General features: G+C 39.2%; 1 protein-coding gene across 4 annotated transcripts in view; it reads left to right on the top strand.

Moving 5' to 3' along the window:
• The window catches only part of ATP8A2 (ATPase, aminophospholipid transporter, class I, type 8A, member 2), a 651,371-nt gene that overhangs the window by 157,629 nt on the left and 473,938 nt on the right, over positions 1 to 19,804 (top strand). For all 4 annotated transcript variants that reach the window (XM_014539417.1, XM_014539416.1, XM_014539418.1 and 1 more), the window contains 9 exons: positions 551 to 650; positions 1,112 to 1,210; positions 2,152 to 2,197; positions 2,846 to 2,886; positions 7,175 to 7,248; positions 9,403 to 9,472; positions 10,494 to 10,621; positions 11,823 to 11,934; positions 18,640 to 18,805. In XM_014539417.1, coding sequence (XP_014394903.1) covers positions 551 to 650; positions 1,112 to 1,210; positions 2,152 to 2,197; positions 2,846 to 2,886; positions 7,175 to 7,248; positions 9,403 to 9,472; positions 10,494 to 10,621; positions 11,823 to 11,934; positions 18,640 to 18,805 — 836 coding nt within the window. The remainder of the gene's footprint in view (positions 1 to 550; positions 651 to 1,111; positions 1,211 to 2,151; positions 2,198 to 2,845; positions 2,887 to 7,174; positions 7,249 to 9,402; positions 9,473 to 10,493; positions 10,622 to 11,822; positions 11,935 to 18,639; positions 18,806 to 19,804) is intronic.

Here is a 19,804-nt window from a genome sequence, read left to right as displayed (position 1 = left end):
GAACTGTTGTTTACATGCCGGTTCCCCAGGGCATGTTTTATAAAGTCGACTTTCTACATTGAACCAGTGGCTTTGTAATAAGAATTTTAGAGCATCACACATCCTGGAGTAATAATTCTGCTAGGCTTGGGTGAGTTGCCCGACTGGTGCTTCCACCTCACTCTTTATTTCAGTGTTCATATCTTACTGTGCTTGGAACATGGACCTCTTTCTGTTCGGTGGTCCTGGAAACATTCTTTATGTGCTTACTGTGTTTGTAGCACATAGCTGCTAGAGGGTGGGTAAATTTCCCGGCTTACACTGTGTGAAAATGAAATGAACACATATGTTAAAATTTGAAGACAAAGATCACATTGGAATTTTTTCTTAACAGGTATGTCCTTTTATAAAAAGGAGCTGCGTACACAAGGGCCAGCAAAGAATTTACTTGTCCTGAATTTTGAAATATTTTGTTTGTAAAATCCTTTGTAAAAATTTTGAAACTGTGTTTTTTTTGTCTTTTAGAATTTATATTGACAATTGATAGTAGTATTTTTCTTTGTATTTATAGTACGGCCAAGTACAGCGTGTTGACATTTCTACCTCGATTCTTATATGAGCAGATTAGAAGAGCTGCTAATGCCTTCTTCCTCTTCATTGCCTTATTACAGGTAATGTTTCTTTAAAATCTATTTAAAATTCATAACCTTGATGAGGTTCATAACCAAAATGAGATTTTGCTGAAAGGTCACTTACCTAAAAAAGTATCATAATACTTCAATGTAATTTGCTTTCTTTGTCCAGTTATTGTTTGCATGAACTAACATGATCTTGCTGAAAGGCAGACTTCTTTAAGTATGCCTTACATTGCAATTACTAAAATGGACATTGAGAAATGGCCTGAGGGTCTTAATTTTAACTCTTTTTCTATTCTACATCTAGCAATGTTGGATAAAATTTTAAAAATATGTAACACACTAAGCTAGTTTTTAAAATAAGGTAATTATTGTGGTGTAGCAGAAATGGAAAAGAACCACAGAAGAGTGATTGGTAAGTGTCATGTTGTTTTTTTTTTTTTTTCGTAGAGGATTTTAATTTGCCAACTTCTCTCTTTTGGTCTCTTGTCTTGCAGCAAATCCCAGATGTATCTCCAACAGGAAGATATACCACCCTGGTGCCATTGATAATTATTTTAACAATTGCAGGCATCAAAGAGATTGTAGAAGACTTTGTAAGTTTTTGTTTTCAGATAATAAAAACCTTGCATTGACTATAACATAACTCACTTGTTGCTTCGGGTTTTCTGTTTAAGACAGGACATTGGTCTATAGCTTAATTAGCCTCTCAAGGTCATGGTAGCATATTTTTTTGAGAGGAAACATGTACATACAGTGTCCTTAATGTCTGTACAATGACATTGAAGTAGTTCAAACTATGTTTTCTAATATTAGTTCACTGGACCCCCTTTGGTTTTTATCACTGATGTTCCTACATCTTCCTGTAGAGTTTGCTAAGTTGGTGGCAAATGTATTGCAGTCTAGAATAGCAGCATTGTGCTGGCTGTGCCTGAGGTGATTTTGCAAGAATGTTCTCCCTCCTCATACTAATCTCAGTGCATCTCCAAGTTCATTGGCTACAGCCATATTGGTATTCTGTCATCCTCTTTTCTAACTCCATGCTCTTTTTCTTCCCTTCCCCTACTCCCCCAACCTTTCACTACACATACTTGCAATTTCTAACACACATCGTATGCACATTTTTTTTCTGGGAATAAGTAAATGATCAAATGTAATCCAAATCAAATCAAAGCTACTTTGTCCCAGAAGTTTTTTAATCAATAAAATGGCTTCAAGTAATGTTGTGTTTATAATACTGAATAATTTCTTCAGTCTGATGTGAAACAAAGGAGGAGTGAGAAGTTTCATACTTCAGGTGCTTGCTCATCATTAGAATCTAAATATGGTAATTTAAACCAGAGTACATGACAACATATCTACTAATTCAGTGAGCAGGGCTGGTCGCCAACCATTGAACTGAACAGTAGAGCATTAGTTTTGTAGGTAGTTGATTTCCTTCCCCCCCACTCCCCTTGACCCTTATTGTTTGCTGTTTCAGTTATCCATTTGGAACTTTTGAATCTAAGAACTTTTTTCTTTTTTCTTTCTGTAACAGAAGCGACATAAGGCAGACAATGCAGTTAACAAAAAGAAAACCATAGGTAAGATACCAGGCCGATCACTTTTTCCACTGGGAAACCTGAGAAAAGGCCTAGATTTAAGGAATTTGAGATAAGTAGTTAGTGGTATTGAGATAAATTGGGGGAAATTATCTATAAATACTTTAAAGAAATAGCAAATGATAAACAAGTGCAATAAAATGTGAGCCCTGTTAATTAATATTTGAATAGGACTTGTGTATTTTTTGAATTTTAGAAAAGGTTGTAATTTTCAGGAGCTAGGCATATTTTATAGAAAAAAACATCTAAGCATTCATGTCCTTGGTTTTAATTGCTCCATGCCTCTCTCTGTCTACTTTTTATTGTATTGACTTGTAGGACATTAGCTCTGTTATTGTTTTGTTTTGTTTTTGGTAAGTCTTATTACAGCAGGGTGATTTTTTTTCTTCTTCTGGGCTAAATATGAATAGATTTAACTTACATACATCTATATTTATGTGTATGCATGAATGTATTATATATGGTACATAGGTACATAGATTGGGGGAGTGTTGGTATTATACTTATATGTCTAAGGAGATGGTATGTTGGGATTAATAAGTGAAATTTTAAAAGGGGCCTTTTGGATTTTAGAAAAATTTTTATGATCAATATTAACTTATATACTTGTTTGTTTTTTTTCTTTTTCAGTGTTAAGAAATGGTATGTGGCATACCATTATGTGGAAAGAGGTAAAAACTGTTTGTAAAGATATGCCAAAAAGTATTGGTTTGGAGACTTGTAATTAATTGCTAATATTGATTACAGTATAAAGTTTATTCTAAGACATAGGTCATCTCTACTTAATGTCAGTTTTAAGATATGGCGTTTCCCCATGAGATTTACTTAGGACTCACCAAATGCTCACTGCATCAGTTCAGAGCTGTGGATATTTCTGAAATCTCAAAACATTTTCTGGTTCCTAGATCCAGTTCAAGAAACAATCTTCTGTTCTCCTAACCTCAATTCAATGTTTTAAATATATATTTTTGAGTTTTGAGATTCAATTAGGGGTGGGATAGAGGTTGGAAACCATCCCATTTCAGCCAGTAGTTGCTGCTCTTAATGTTACAGAGGTCAGAAGGGCTTGCCGCTGTGTCCCTGGAGGTATGAGGTCTGCAGGGTTTGGGAATTGTGAGTGTGTGTGTGTGTGTGTGTGTGTGTGTGTGTGTGTGTGTGTGTTTGGTTGTTTATACTGATGAATAGAAAATTTAGAAGAAATATGCTGTGCCCTCTGGGTTTCTTGTATCTGATAAAATTAGCTTTTTAGGTGAGTCTCTGTTTCAGCTGGGCCTTCTCAAAAGTCACAGATGTTTTGGGGGATGACTCTTACTACTACAGGAGTTGAAGCTGATTAAAAGATTTCAAAAGATTACTTTTTAGAAGGGTAACTTACAATAGTTTCTCTTGCTAAACGTTTAATAAGCAATGTTTTAAAATGCCTCTATGATCTTTTAATCTCCTGTATGGTAACTGCAGCCTTCATTTTAGTTTTTGTTTTGCTTTTAGTTAAAGGAGCCCCTTTAGAGTGTTTGGTGATACACCTTAACCTTGGTAGCAGTGCAAGGTCCTGTGCTGCAAGTATTAATTGACACCACTCTCATTTGGAAGTGTGGTGGCTCTTGGTCAAGTGGTTGGAAACTCTTGATGTCACAGAGGGTGGAAATGCTACCAGTGCTATAGAACGCAAGGTTCCCACAGCACTTAGGACTGGCCTGTTTCTCTAAGGCGCCTATTGCCAGCCCCTCCCCCAAAGAGGCACTCACACTGGCTGGAGTGGAGAACGATTTGGGATGTTGACACTATTTGAAACTGCAGAAAATGGAGTAATGATCTCTGAATTGTGGGCCCAGGAGTTGATGGCCGTGCAAACGCCGAAAGCTCGTGACTGTTTCTCACATGCGTTTGGAGGAAAAATAAACTGAAGCCAAATACTTGTTATATGATTTACCACTGGCTATTTTATTTCAATTAAAAATGCATTTTGTTTGTTTATTTAAATCGAGTTCTCAGCATGTACCTGAGACTGATAGGCCTTGGGGATGCACATGAGTATCATAAAGCTTGGCCCTGCACTGGAGTTTTCTCTAGTGGTTGCCAGACTTCAGCAGGCACCCCAATCACCTGAAGGGCAGTATAACACAGAGTGCTGGGCCCCAGTCTCAAAAATTCTGACTCAGGAGTTCCAAGTAGTGCCCCTAGAATTTTTATTTTGTAAATATATATTTTTATTGATTTCAGAGAGGAAGGGAGAGGGAGAGAGAGATAGAAACATCAATGATGAGAGAATCATTTATTGGCTGCCTCTTGCACTGCAGATTGAGCCCGCAACCTGGGCATGTGCCCTGACCAGGAATCAAACCGTGACATCCTGGTTCATAGGTCAATGTTCAACCACTGAGCCATGCCAGCCGGGCTAGAATTTGCATTTTTAACAAGTTTCTAGGTGAGGCTGATGCTGCCGGTCTGGGGAGCACACTGCGGAGCCACTGGTGTGGTGGAAGTGAGAGGCAGCTGAACAGCGTGCAGTGCTGTTGCTGAGCTCTGTGTAGGGCACGCTGCAGGTGCGCTGGGCACACCTGGGAGGGTCAGGAACAGCTTTCCTTAAGAGATGCTCACGTGCCCTCTTGAAGGATGAGCAGGAGGTAACCAGTTTAAGTCATAGGGCACTGGGAAACCCAGGCACATCTGCGGAACTGCTCAGAATAGGATGAGAGGACAGGTGACGAGAGGGCAGTGGTAACAGGTGCCAGATGTGCAGGCACAATGGAACTGGCTCGCGTTAAGCTTCCCAAAGCAATACCCACTGATTGGAACTGCCAGAGCTCAAGTCAGCGATCCCCAGGCTGTAGTGAATCATTGGTAAATGCTGAGAGGTAGCTCTGGGGTGGATCTTGACAACTTCGGTTGATTTTGAGAAGACTTTTGGGCTTATTTTTCAAGTTGAGAAATCCCCTGAGGCTAGAGTGAATACAGGGACCTGGTGTGTGTGTGTGTGTGTGTGTGTCTCTTTTCACCTTAAGACTTCTTGATTTAGGTAGTTTAATACCCTGACGGGAAAATCAGACATAAGCACACCAAATAGAAAAGCATTTCAAACAAAGTTCCAAGTAAGTAGTATCTAATATGTGTGCAACTTCTTAGTACTTTGCTATTGAGAGATAATTGTGTCTATTTCAGTAATAACGATCGGAGAAAGCCATAATTTCCCTTGTCCTCCCACTTTGAATTAAAAAAAAAAATCCACAGCCTTTTTTGAAAACATGACTGATTTTTCTTTCTAGTTTTTAAAACTAATTGCTTCTTCTGATTTTTTCTATGTAATTAAACTGTTCACATAAAATATTTTTACACTTAAAAACATTTTCAATTTTCATAGGTATTTCTTGCTTTTGTATTGATGCTGTTAAGAGATCTGTAGCATTTATTCTTTGACTTTTCTTTATTGTGGAAGATACTTTACTTCCTTTTGCCTTAAAAGTGGGTACTAACTTCAAATTTACAGTGGCTCTGGAATTTGAGTTCTACCACCCTTGAGCCTTTTTCCTTAGATTTCCCCGCACACTGTGATAAGCAGTTCACAGCACTCATAGGACACCTTTCAGTAAACCCTCCTTTGTAGTATTGGAAATTAAATGTAGGCCTCTGCTAGGGCCATTCTCCCAGCTTGCAAGATTCAGTAGTTTTTCACAAGTATTGTGTTTTGTGAAATTCATGATTTCTATGAGAATAGTAACATGGGTTAGAATAAGAAACAGAAAACATAGTGCCCATTTTGAGTTGTGAATTGCTAGTATACTAGGAATGGCCTTTCTTCTTGTGCCATCAGAGAATTCTACTATCCTTCACGTTGACACTCAGAGCCACTCACTCACATCCCTGCTGGTGGAGACTAGCACTGAACATGTACCTACTTCATGCCAGGTGCTCCCATTAACTTCCTTAAACACTGCACCACCCTGCACAGCCAGTGGTGGTTTTCCCTAGTTTGTAAGTGAGGACATGGGAGTTCAGAGAGGTGAAGAGCTTGTCAAGATCCCAGTGCCAGTGTATCTGTGAGCTGGGATTGGAGCCTAGGCCTGCCTGACTCGAGAGCCTACATTCTATCCAGCCAGCTGCGTATATGATGTGATTTAAAGGATTTATAGGTGCTTGGCTATGGTGCTCATTTTCTACAGACTGGGGCATGTTTCTGTGGCTTGGGGTCTTCTGTCCAGTGGAGTCTGTTTCCCAAGGTGGCCTCTGACTTTGGCCATGGTGATTTTTCTGGCAATTTCTTGAGCTATACAAATCTTCTCTGTTTTATGTGGCATGTTTCCAGGGGACCTTTTAGATGGACTGTTCAGGAGTGAGTTTAGTATTGTCTTTTAATGATACCACTGGCCAGATTACTTAGTTTTGGATCTTGGTTATCTGACCTTGATCAAATTATTTCACTTTGATTGAGCCTTAGTTTTTCCATTTTAAAATGGAGAAATTTACACGTGTTAACTCAATTGATCCTCACCATAACCCCATGAAATAAGTGCTGTTGATTACATAGCTGAGAAAACTAAAGCACACAAACTTTACAGAACTAGTTCAAGGTTACACATAGCTGGTAAGGAGTACTAACAGGCGGGGGATTTGAATTCAGGGCTGTGCACTTAACCAGTCTCCCCAACTGCATCCAGCTGTGGAATTTATAAGTGGATGAATAATTGTAAGAAAATGAGACCTTGATAGTTCTGACTCATCTTTGTCCCCCATCTCTTTCTTTTCTTTTCTTTTCATTCAGCATCATCACAAAGAGGCAATAGTATCATTTGTCTGTATTGAAAGATTTTCTTATTGTTCTTAAGAAAAATAATTTGGGCTTCTTCATTTTAAACTTCATGGCATAGTTATACAGTAATTTTTTCTTCAAATGTTTAACCACCTTATCACCATTTGTGCTTTCTTTTCTTTCATGCTTCTCTGTCCTTGTCCCTGATTTTCTAGGTGACAGTGGGAGACATTGTGAAGATCGTCAATGGGCAGTATCTTCCAGCAGACATGATCCTGCTATCCTCCAGGTCAGGTGTGCTATAGTGAGCACATTTTTTGAAATAAATGTCAAGAACAATAAAATATAAAATGGTACCTGCTGACATCTCCAGCCACCCTTTCCCTTCCACTCTGAGTCACCAACCTTCTCTTTCTGGCCTATTCTTCCATTGCCTGCCATTCACTCTTTCCTGCCTTAATCCTAAATTTTCTTTCTCCTATTTATCAATTCATTTTACTCTCATGGCTATTCTGGGCTATATTCCTCATTGTTGGAAGACATTCAAGACAGTGGAGTGATCCCTCCAGTAACCTCCAGGTGGCAGCCTGTCTGAGACTTCACATCCCCTCTCCTGATGGGTCCAGCCCACAACCTCTCATTCAGAACCCAATGCCTCCCTTTACTAGCTATTCAGAGAACTGCAGGCATTTTCTCAGCGTAGACATGACCTGCAGGTGGTGCTTCCTCCTCATTTGTCCACATTTTGTTCCCTTTATCATTGCCCAAGTATCATTGCCATGTTTTCTAGGCAGTTCTGTACTAGAAAGTTATAACTAAGTGGTGTAAATAGTGAGCAACACAGTCTTTGACTTTTCTTTGGCTTGACACATACAATTATATATCAAAGAAGGAATGCCAAAATTTGAATAAGTATAGACTTTTACTCTTGAAATCAAGATTAAAGGATATGATGTGAAAACTGAAAGTTCCTATATTCCTGTTGGAAATCATAGATGCTCACACAGTTTGCATTTTCTTTGGTTGTAGACAGTGTTTCTTTTATTGGATTTGATCACACATGACATTTTAAGTTTTAACATGAATTTTCTGGTTGAGATAAAAGGTTTTAAAACTAGACCCTCTGCCATAGAGGGTTAAAGCACTGTGTACATGGGGCAGCATTCATGTTTTATCCTACTGATTGGTTACAAAGAAACTCTCCATAAAATGTGGATCACTTGATAGTTCGGGGTCAGCGTTTTGGTTGTGGCCCTCAGGAAGCCCAGTTGGAGTATGAGATTGTTTCTCTGAGCCGACGTCGTGTTTTCAGGTGGTCATTAGTGTTTGGTTCTGTACTGTGTGCCAAGCAGCCTGCTGAGCACATTGTTCCATTTAATCTTCCCAGCAACCCTTGATATCCTTACTTTACACAGAAAAAGCAGAGAAGCAGAGAAATTGAACAACTGGTTAGAACCATGTAGCCAATAAAGGTAGTGCCAAGAGATTTTAACTTAGCTGGTGGGTGGCAGAGTCCATTCTCTTAGCTACTAACTATGCCACCTAAACCCGAAGGTTGGAAGTGTTAGCTGCTCTGCTTAATTTTATTCTTTGAGTTTTCTGTCCTTTAAATTAGGTGCTTTGGTTAAAAAGTTACCTGTGGGCAGAGTAGAAGGTGCAGGGCAATAAAGGCTTGCCAAGCCTGTGCCTTGGTTCGTGAACCCTTTGGGCTATGATTTTCTTTAAAAGATGGGTTTGTACTGGCTGTGTCGGGGGGGGGGCACTTTTGGACAGGAGGAGCAGACCAGGTCTCAGACTGCAAGGGTCATGGAACATCATGTTTGCTCTAACATGCCCCTCCCCTTCTCATTTACCCTCGGCTATTTCTGTTACTTGAGGTCAAGCAGCTTTTGCGGGGCCCATAAGGGCAGATCACTTGTATTGGTGTTGAGCTCCAAAGATAAGTGTTTGTCTTTCTACTCAATTACTACTACTAAAGTGGTTGTTTATGCAGGTGACCCTTGAACAACACAGGTTTGAAGTGTGTGGGCCCACTCACTTATTGACATTTTTTTCATTAGATACCTGTTTTGTTTTCCATCCGGGGTTGGGAGTCTGAGGATGCACAGAGTCAACTGTATGCAGTGATCTATGGCCATTTTATATAGGGGACTTGAACATCCACGGTTTTGGTAAGGGGGGACCTGAAACCAATTGTCTGCAGATACCAGGGAACAACTGGGAGTAGTTAAATTTTGGGGGACTCAAAAGTTAAGCTTGCATTTTTTACTGTGCAGAAGAGTAGGTGTTGGTGCCCTAACTCCTAGGATTGTTCAAGGGTCATTTATAACACTATTTTGAAGGGCTGGTCAGCAGACATAGTTTCCACAATAGACTCTTTTTGAGCTGTGGCTTTGTGGAGGGGACCTTAATAAACTTTGGCTTCTTTTCTCTCTTTTCTTAGTGAACCTCAGGCAATGTGTTATGTTGAAACAGCGAATCTAGATGGGGAGACGAACCTTAAAATACGCCAGGTAAAGTTACCTTTTATGGCTGGTGTTGTTATGGAGGCCCATATAGCAAATCTGATCCGCACAGGTACCAGTCAGTGCGTTTTCTAGAGGAAAAATGTGTTCTACCACAAAAGGTTATGCCTTAACCCTAATGGAAACTATGGGGAGAAGATGCCTTTTAATATAAAGGGAACTCCATACAAGTGATGGCAGAGCTAAAAAAGTGGGCTTCACCCAAGTTTGAGTCAGAAAGGGTATCATGTGTTAACTTAGATCTCACTGCACTCTCTGCCTGGTAGTGTCTGTGGGAAGAGAGAGCCTCTGCTGGGTTGAGCTGCATGGTGGATGAGAGAGATGAAGTTAGACAAACAATGGTACCTTCCTTTCCATTGTTTTAATTGAGGTTCTAATTACAAAGAGTGAGTTATTAGATACAAAATTTCATCCTTTAAATAAGTATATTCTTACTGTATTTTAAAATTCTAGAATGAAGAATAGTTTCTAACATAATAAGCATTTGAAACATTTGACACTTAAATTTTATGCTGCATAAAGTTGAATTTGATAATTCTGTCCACATATCTTTCTTTTCTACCTTGAATATTTGATTTAGACTTTTTTCCTGCTTAAGGAAGAGTTACTGGGTCTAGTATCATACTGTATTAAAGGGGTGCTTTATTCTCTGTTTATGACCGGTATTAGAGTACAGCTAATAAATATGCTTTTCTGGAAGTTGTTCGAGCATATGAATTGCTGCCAAACATGGATGTTTCCAGCACAGTGGTGGAATCTTAACTTTGTGCTTCATTGATTCTTTTGTAACTTTTGCATTAGGCTGCTATCTGTAAAAAAAAAAAAAAAGAAAAAGAAAAAAAAAGCTACCTGTAACACTGATCTCATGGGCTGATAGCTTGATTTCTTTTTTTTAAAAAATACATTTTATAATATTCATCAATTTCTTTAGATTAACAGTAGGATGTGGAATGCTACCCCTAAATCTGGAAGACTGTAATCAATTTCCTCTTTTGATTGAACATTTTAGGGTTTGAATTGCACTGCTGATATGCAAACAAGGGAAATATTGATGAAGTTATCTGGAACTGTAGAATGTGAAGGGCCCAACCGGCATCTCTATGACTTCACTGGAAACTTGAATTTAGATGGAAAAAGGTATCACTTTCCCTTTTCTTGGTGTTTATTTTTATTTATTTATTTATTTATTAATTATGGGACTAAGAACTGCTGAAGCTTTGGAAAATATTAGTTTGTTTTCTGGCTTCATAATATCTCAAAAACAGTGAGATTTCTTCATGTCTAGCTTAGATATGTGAGACTCACCTTCTTTTGAAACACTGTTTTAATCGATTTAAACCATTGCCTAAATTTAAGGAAAGAACTGATTTTTGTTCAGAAAAAACAGCCAGAGGGTCTGAAATGATGTTCAGGGCACCATCCTGTTCTTTCTGTATGTACTACCTGCCAGGGAGGAGAGATGGTTTTGGCTGCATAAAATTATCCAGAAAAGCAGAAGGGAGGTGTCTGAAATCTGATATTTATTAGAGAACCTGTTTTCTTTTCTTTTCTTTTTGCTAGCATTCTTTAAAGTAGGTTAAATGAAAGGAACAACAATTAGTCTTCTTCTAAAATATTCACTGCTGTCTATATTCTGTTGTCTTTGTTCTCTTGGCATTGTTTTCTTGGTGGAGAATCATTTTTGTCATTATGTTGGGGAGTAGTTTCTGCCTTCTGCCCATCTTTAATCTGCATGCTTTTTATCAATGCTTCCCACCTATATATTTTGAAGAGACCCATAGAGAAGAACCTGATCATGGTAATCAACCCAGAATAACCATAACAACCACATGTGCCTACTTTCTTGGTTTTCGTTTAGTGTGCAGAGCCATTGCATAGGCTCCCATTTTGAATTTCTAAATTACTGCTCAGCCTTTTATCTAATCATTAAGCCGTTCTCGACAAATTTGATATTATAGCATTTTTTTCTCCTCTATAATAGACTATAAAATAAATTTCTGGTTATTTTAGCAATTTCTTTTTCTTTTTTTTTTTTTTGGTGTTGAGTTTCATAACAGGGTTATAAGAAATACAATTCCCTCTAACATTTTATAGGAAAAAACAAAAAATATTTTTGTAGTGATGAATGGATAAGAGAAACCTTTCTTGTGGGTCTTCTTCTTCTCCCCCCCCCCCTTTTTTATAGATTAAGCCAAGGGTAACCTTTATTGTCTCAGTGAAATAGTTCAAATTTGAGTAAAGGAAACATTTGATTTGTTGTGGGTTTATGTTTAAGGGGAAAAGCTCATGCTCATTTGTCAGACTACCATTGAATACAAATATTGTTTCCTATTTTTAGTCCTGTTTCCCTTGGGCCTGACCAGATCTTATTAAGAGGTACACAGCTTCGAAACACTCAGTGGGTCTTTGGCATAGTTGTTTACACTGGACACGACACCAAACTCATGCAGGTAAAACATTTCTATACTGAAAAACAATGCTTACTTTAGTCTTTTTTTTAAAAAAAATTGCTGTTTTTATGGAATAAAGAGTAGAAATGCAGATGTTGTATTTAGGAAGCTCGAGTTTGTGAGCTTAAATTTTGTAAGGAAGTGCCTTTATTTTAGTTCTTTAGGTAGTTTCTCATAGATTTCTGTTATTATATCATATATTTGTTACCCCCTGCTTGAAATATCAGTGGTTTTGTTTTCTGGATTTAGGGGGACAATCAGTTCTGGACCTAAGAGGGGACTTGTTCTTTCCTTATTTCTCTCACTACTTCTGCGCCTCACCCCCATTAATTAGGATTGTATAGTAAATTGTCTTATTTAATTCAATTCTAGTTAATTTAAAATCAGTTATTTTTTAACTAATGTTTATTCTTCATATAGCAAAAAAATTAATGAAAATGGTATTGCTCTTTCTCCCTGTTAATATTTTTTTAAAAAATATTTTATTGATTTTTTACAGAGAGGAAGGGAGAGAGATAGAGAACCAGAAACATCGATCAGCTGCCTCCTGCACATCTCCCACTGGGGATGTGCCTGCAACCAAGGTACATGCCCTTGACTGGAATCGAACCTGGGACCTTTCAGTCCACAGGCTGACGCTCTATCCACTGAGCCAAACTGGTTTCGGCTCCCTGTTAATATTTTTAAATTAGTTGCGAATTTGCAGATCACATTTACATCCTATATAATAAAAGCCTAATATTCTAAGTGTCCGGTCATCCGTTCAACCAATCAAAGCGTAATATGCTAATGATATGCTAAGGCCGCTCAACTGCTTGATATAACATGCACTGACCACCACGGGGCAGATGCTCCAACCAGTAGGTTAGATTGCTGCTGGGGTCCAGCCAATTGGGACTGAGTGAGACAGGCCAGACATGCCCTGGAGCCCTTCTGCAGTCCCTCCCCGGCTGGCCAACCTCCTGTGTCCCTCCCCGGCCCCGATCATGCACCAGTGGGGTCCCTCGGCCTGGCCTGCATCCTCTCGCAATCCAGGACCCCTTGGAGGATGTTGGAGAGTCAGTTTCAGCCTGATCCCACTCAATGCAGGATGTGCCCCCTGGTGGTCAGTGCGCTCCCACAGGGGGAGCGCCACTCAGACAGAAGCCAGGCTCATGGCTGGCGAGCGCAGGGCGGGAGCCTCTCCCACCTCTGCGGCAGCGCTAAGGATGTCCGACTGCTGGCTTAGGCCCGCTCCCTGGGAAGAGTGGGCCTAAGCTGTCAGTTGGACATTCCCTAAGGGCTCTGGGACTGCGAGAGGGTGCAGGCTGGGCTGAGGGATCCCTCCATAAGTGCACGAATTTCATGCACTGGGCCTCTGGTTATGACATATTTTGCTAGACTAGCTTGAAATTCTGCATAAATCAGTGTCCCTATGTGTAATTTCTTATATTTCTTTGATATCACTTGGCATCTTATTTTTTTTTTTGGCATCTTATTTTACTAATGGTCACTATTAATGAGAATTAGCTTTTTAGCTTATCTGGCCTTTTATATAACTTCTAAAGCAAGTACTTGACTATGTTTCTTAACTAAAAAATGTTCAGTGACCACTATGCACCATGTCTTGTGCCAAGCTGTATGGATACAATACTGAAAGGCCCAGCCTTATTCTCTGGAGCCATGGGCACTGAGGAGTAACAGGGAATTATGAAGTAGAGAGGTCATTGTTGTATATGTGTCATTGCAAAGCACTATGGGTGCATATCGAAGGGTCAGCCAACCCAGGTTTAGGCACGTCAGTTGGCTAGCTACTAAGAATGATACTAAGGAGCACATTTTAGAAATAAAGTTAGAGAAGGGAGGCTATTGTGTTGGTCTACTCTTTGAGGTTAAATGATGTAGGAGAGAGTTAACCATTGATAGAACAGATGAAGTGATAGACCTCAATAGATGGGGAGGATTAGAGGGTGAAGTTGAAGAAGATTGTTGGAGTTTCTGAGTGACATTTGATCAGGGTGTAGGGTGCTTGTCTTCAAGTTTCTAGGGTGGAAGGTTTATAGAGTGAGGAGACCTGGGAGTGATTCATGGGAGTAGAAAGCTAAAGGTAGAGCTGTTGGAGGCCATTTGATGTTGAGGAGTAAAGGACTGAGAGACTATGGCATTTGATGGGTCGATGCTGTGACTTTAAAGATTGGATCATGGCAAGGCTGGGGTAGAGATGGATGCCATGAGCCAGTTGGTCGGAGGACTTGCTGAGGGAAGAGGTTGAAGGCAGTGTTGCCAAATGGCATGAATTTTACAATTGGGTTTTCACATGGCATTAGAAAAATGAAATATCTGAAGTACTGCTGAGTCCCACATATACATTCCATAATATTACCCAGAATCTGAGGGATGCGAGTCTGCTTGAGGGGCCTTCAGGGAAGGCCTGTCCTGCCGGGGAAGGCACGGGGCAAGAGAACAGCTTCTGAAGGAGGGCAAGGACATAGAGATGTGTTGGACCTGGAATGGTAGGACTCTAGGTGGTGTGGTGGAAAGATTACAGAGTGAGTGTATGTGGGAGTGGGGGATCTAAAACTATTCAGCTAAAAAGTGAATAGTTGGTGAATGCTGAGAGGCAGCTCTTGGATTAAGATTATTCAGTATATCTGACCTGTGTCTGATCTATCCTTCCTGCTGGATCATCACCCACTCCCAAGGGCATGTTAGACAGTTTTAAGTTTGGTGGTTCTGAGCAGCCTGTATATGAAGACTATCTTGATAAATAGTGCCCTGCTACCTAACTAGTATTTTCTAATTTCCCCAGTCCAGTGCCAGCTTCCATTGTCTAACTCTTTTGAAACTCACTAATCACAGACCACTTCTTTTTTTAATGTAGTGACAAAGAGATCCAGGGATTAGCTTAAATTTGGGCAGGGCCCCAAGTCTAGTTTTTAGATTGTGCATGCTACAAATTTAGCTGTTCTTCAAGATTCCTGGTACACTGGCTGTTTCCTCAGGGTGTAATACTGTTTTTCTAGATCATATGTTGGTAACAGAGCTTTGTAGCTAAGTTCTATGAGATAATTAAGTTACATTTAAAATGATCCCATCATCTCTTCAGCGAGCAAGGTGTGTCCTGTTACCTTGTAAATCTGCATCCCATGAGTGTGATGGGCACTTTTCCTTGCACCAAGATGTGATAAACCTCTTTGCAAGATTTATTACATGCTAATTCTTTAAGTACAGGATAATGGAAAGGCCCAGAAGTGTCTGTGCTAGAGTCTCTGTGCCTATAAGGCTGAAACGAGTAGTAAAAATGATGCGCTTTCACAGGGGATTAACAGACATAGTGGAAGCCATCCTTTTGGGAAATAACGTTTTTGTCTGTACTTGTCCTACTTGGCCACAGAGAGGAAACATGGTTGCTTTAGGGCTCTTTTACTTTGTTCTTGTTTTTCAAACTCTCACCTCAATGCCTTCTATTCTTCACAGTTCCCTTGTTTCATGTTTAGTGTAGTTACATGTAGAAATATTTCAATGTCTGTTGTTTCTGTTGGTTGATTGAATGGGAAAGAGAGATATTATAGTAATTGCAGCAAACACTTAGTGCCCCATATACTGTTTTAGGAATTTGCATGTATTAACTCATTCATTCCTCACAATGGCTCTATGAGGAAGATACTATTATTTCCATTTTTTAGATGAGGACACTGAGGCACACAGTGTCCAAGTAGGTTACCAAAGTTACACACCAGTGAGAGAGAGAGCTGGGATTTGGCAGTCTGGTTCGAGTCCATGTTCTAACTAGTACTCTAGTGACCGCTTTCTTAGGAGGAAATGAAATGCGTAAAATTCAGGTCAGATATAAGCTTTTACAGAATCTAACACTTTGGCCTGTTTCTATTAAGATCTCCATTATTCAGAAGTAGCAGTGCTTTCTAAGAATTTTACAGTCCTTATAATGCTAGTCAGAATTTCACATTACAAGCTCATCCTTGTCAGCCGACATGGTCAGCATATGGGGATGAGTAGGCACAGCTTGGCTTTCTACAAGGTGCATGTGTTGAAGCCTGAGGTTTCGGCCTCTTGTGTTGCATGAAAGATAACTTTTCTCAGCCCTGTTAACTGGTCAGGATTTAACCACTGGAGAAGATAAAAAAATTCATAAATGAATGGAGTCATAGAAAATGACATTTATTGTAAATTTTTTCTGCCTGTGCCTCTAATGAATGCTTATTAGAAATTATAAGAAAGATCATCTTTAGTTATAAAAGATGGGGATAGGCAATCTTGCAACTGGTCTCTTGGCTCTTGACCTGAGGCCAGAGGTGATGTGTCCTCCATTGACCTTTAGATGGTATTTGACTGGCGTTAGGTCAGCTTTTACTAATGGATTTTCATTTATATTTTAGAGGAATTTTAAAAAGTGTGTAAAGGGAAAATAATTTAGAGAACTAAAGTGAAATGGAGAAAAGAGTATAGAAAGGAAAATGCTGTTGTGCTGTTAAGATACCTTAATGGACTTAGCTTTTCAAAATGGCCAGTAAGACACTTCCCCATCTCCCCACCCCCACAGAAAACCATGGCCATAAGAGTAGCGTTTCTGAGGTTGGTGATAGAATTCAGGTAATTTCAGAGATGTTGTGGTATGAGTTTTTCTATGGAACTGAGGAATTACCTTCTATTTTCATCTTGATTTTATTTTCACATTGTGACTTTATTTGTATTCTTTTTTTCAGAGACATTTTTCATCCTAGCTCTGTTAATGTTCAGATAAATTGAGCCAGGTGGAGAGTTCTGACTTCAGTTTGGCACAAGGCAACATTTTAATGGCCCATTAGTGCCTTAAGATTTCAAACCACCTGATCTTTGAAAATCAGTGTTGCCTCTAAAGAGACGGGGTCATGACTCATGGAGGGAGACCTGCAGACTGTAGGTCCTGTGCCCATCTCCCTGTCCACTTCTGGTTTTCTGATTTTATCTAGGCTCTGCTCACCACTCTCCAGGAGTGGATTATTACCATCCATTGTATTACTGTGTTAGTTTCCTATTGCTGCTCTAACAACTTACACACATTTAAGCTTAAAACAACCTGAAGTTGTTATGTTACCGTTCTGCAGGTTAGAAGTCTGATATCAGGTGTCTGCAGGCAGCACTCCGTCCTATAGAGCACCTGGGAAGGCTCTAGAGGGGAATATTCCCTGCCTTTTCTGACTTTCTAGAGGCTGTTTGAATTCCCTGTCTCATGACCTCCTTCCCCACTTCAGCTTCAAAGCCAACAATGTTGCATCTCTGTGACCATTCTTCTGCAGTCACATTTCCTGATCAAAGACATGTGTGATTAAATTGGGTCCACTTGGATATTCTAAAATTATCTCCCCAAGTCACAGTCCTTTATTTAATCACAACTGCAAAGTCCCTTTTATCATATAAGGTAACATTCATAGGGTCCAGTTATCTATAATAATGAAAGGGTAATATGCTAATTAGACCGGATATCCTTCTCGACATCCTTCCTTCTGGACAAAGCTGCAGCGGGTGGGGGCAGAGGCAGAGGCCCCCGGTGCGGCCACGGTGGGCGCGGGCCAGGGCCAAGGCCCTTGCACCAATGTTGTGCATTGGGCCTCTAGTTAGGATATAGATATCATTGTAGGGGTCATTATTCTACCTACCACACTTACCTTTAGAAAGCTTTTAATAAAATGACTTTAGGTGCATAACTGTCTAGTGCAAATAGTTCTATTGACTTTTCCACTGCTGAGAGGTATAGTCCCAAATTTTCCACCTGATGTGCAGTGGTTCTTGAATCTGGCTTTAATGAATATGTCTAAACTCACTACCCAACACTGGCCTCTGTTCTAGCTGGGCTCGTTTCTCTAGCAGCAGTGAGAAATCCAACTATGCACATTTACAGATGTTGGGTTGACTTTCTGCTTTTGTTTTATCTTCCTGTTTATCTCCTGTTTATGATTCAGGACTCCATTCAAATTTCTTCTGGCTACTAGAACTTTCCTGACTTTTCCTGCTTATTTCTTGTTCAATTTCCAAATGAATTATTTGCCCATCCATTTATTTTAACACCTGTTGACATTCTATTTTACGTTATTGATGTGTATGTGTTTGTATGTCTTTTTCTCAATTAAATATGTACTTTCACATTTTATCTTTGTCTATTAATTATGGAGCTATGTTATTACTTTGAAAATTCTTTCCAAAGTTTTACAATATCAAATATTTAAGTTTCTCTTGAATTAGCAATATTCTGATTTCTTTAAATTTGACTGAAACAAGTAGAGTTGAAATGTGTTCTTGAAAATGATAGAATGTGTCTTCTGTTATCTTTATTTAAAATAGACTTGTATGCATGCATATAAGCAAAACCAATGGACACAGACAGTAGGGGGTTGAGGGCCTGTGCTGGGGGGCAGGAGTGGGTGGGGAGAGGTCATTGGGGAAAAAGGAGACATTGTAATACTTTCAACAATAAAGAATTTAAATCAATTTTTTTTCCAAAACAAACGAACACCACCTAGTAGCAAAAAAAATAAAAATAAATAAAAAATAAAACTAGCTGCTGATTCAGGAATATGGTACATTTTAAGAATTTCATTGATTATTTGGCAAAAATATAGTCTTTTACTTTTTATGAGTTGAATTTGTGTAACTTACCTCCTTTTCTCCCCACTCCTTGCCCCCGAGTCTGTTCTGTGATCCTCACGGACTTTAAATGCTATTGTACAGAATTCCACCAAAGCTCCTCTCAAGAGATCGAATGTTGAGAAAGTGACCAATGTGCAGATTCTGGTGTTGTTTGGCATCCTGTTGGTCATGGCCTTGGTGAGCTCAGCAGGGGCCCTGTACTGGAATGGGTCTCAAGGTGGAAGAAACTGGTACATCAAGAAGTTGGGTAAGTCTTGGGATGGATTGCTTGTTGAAGTAGGACAAAACATTTTTGGGAAATCTTTCTAAGCACATGTGTGGTGGCCATGCCATCTTTCTCTGCCCTTTGGCTACTCTGTATAATGCCAGCCTATCAAGGATAATTGAAAGATTAGTAGTGATGTAATGAAGTGAAGAGGGATGCATTTGGGGATTGTTTTATATTCAAGTGATTATTTTATTTTACTATTATTTTTTATATTGTTTTTGTGATTAATCACTATGCTTTAATTATGTTCAATTTGTAACAATGAAAATACATCCTGCATATCAGATATTTACATTAGGATTCATAACAGTAGCAAAATTACAGTTATGAAGTAGCAACGAAAATAATTTATGGTTGGGGGTCATCACAACATGAGGAACTGTATTAACGGTTCGCAGCATTAGGAAGGTTGAGAACCAGTGCTCTAGGGCCCTGGATAGTGATGGGTAGGTACATAGTAGGAGCCAAATGTTGGGGTCCAACCCCAGCAGGTCCAGGGGTTCCCAAAGGTGTGGACAGAGTCGGCGAAGAATGAATGACGTGGAGACAGCGGTCAATTGATCAGCAGCCTAGCCAGGTTCTCTAGCCAGGATCTCCAACCAAGTTCTGTCTTATATTCAAGTGATTATTTTAAACTACATTTTTGAGTTATTTTCTTAGGATTGTTCTAGGGCAGTGATGGCAAACCTTTTGAGCTCGGCGTGTCAAAATTTTGAAAAACCTTAACTTAACTCTGGTGCCATGTCACATATAGAAATATTCGTATTTTTTTTTGATATTTGCAACCATAGTAAAAAAAAATTTATATTTTTGATATTTATTTTATATATTTAAATGCCATTTAACAAAGAAAAATCAACCAAAAAATATGTATAAAATGAACAAAAACAGAAAAACAATGTACATTTAGGAAAAAATAATAATAAAAACAATGATAATCAAATGGTACAAAAACTAGAAATTAGTGACTTTTTTGGT

Source organism: Myotis brandtii, unplaced genomic scaffold (assembly GCF_000412655.1).
Source record: "Myotis brandtii unplaced genomic scaffold, ASM41265v1 scaffold216, whole genome shotgun sequence".
NCBI classification, from domain to species: Eukaryota; Metazoa; Chordata; class Mammalia; order Chiroptera; family Vespertilionidae; genus Myotis; species Myotis brandtii.
Note: the sequence above shows the minus strand (reverse complement) of the source record. Positions and strands in the feature narration are given on the sequence as shown.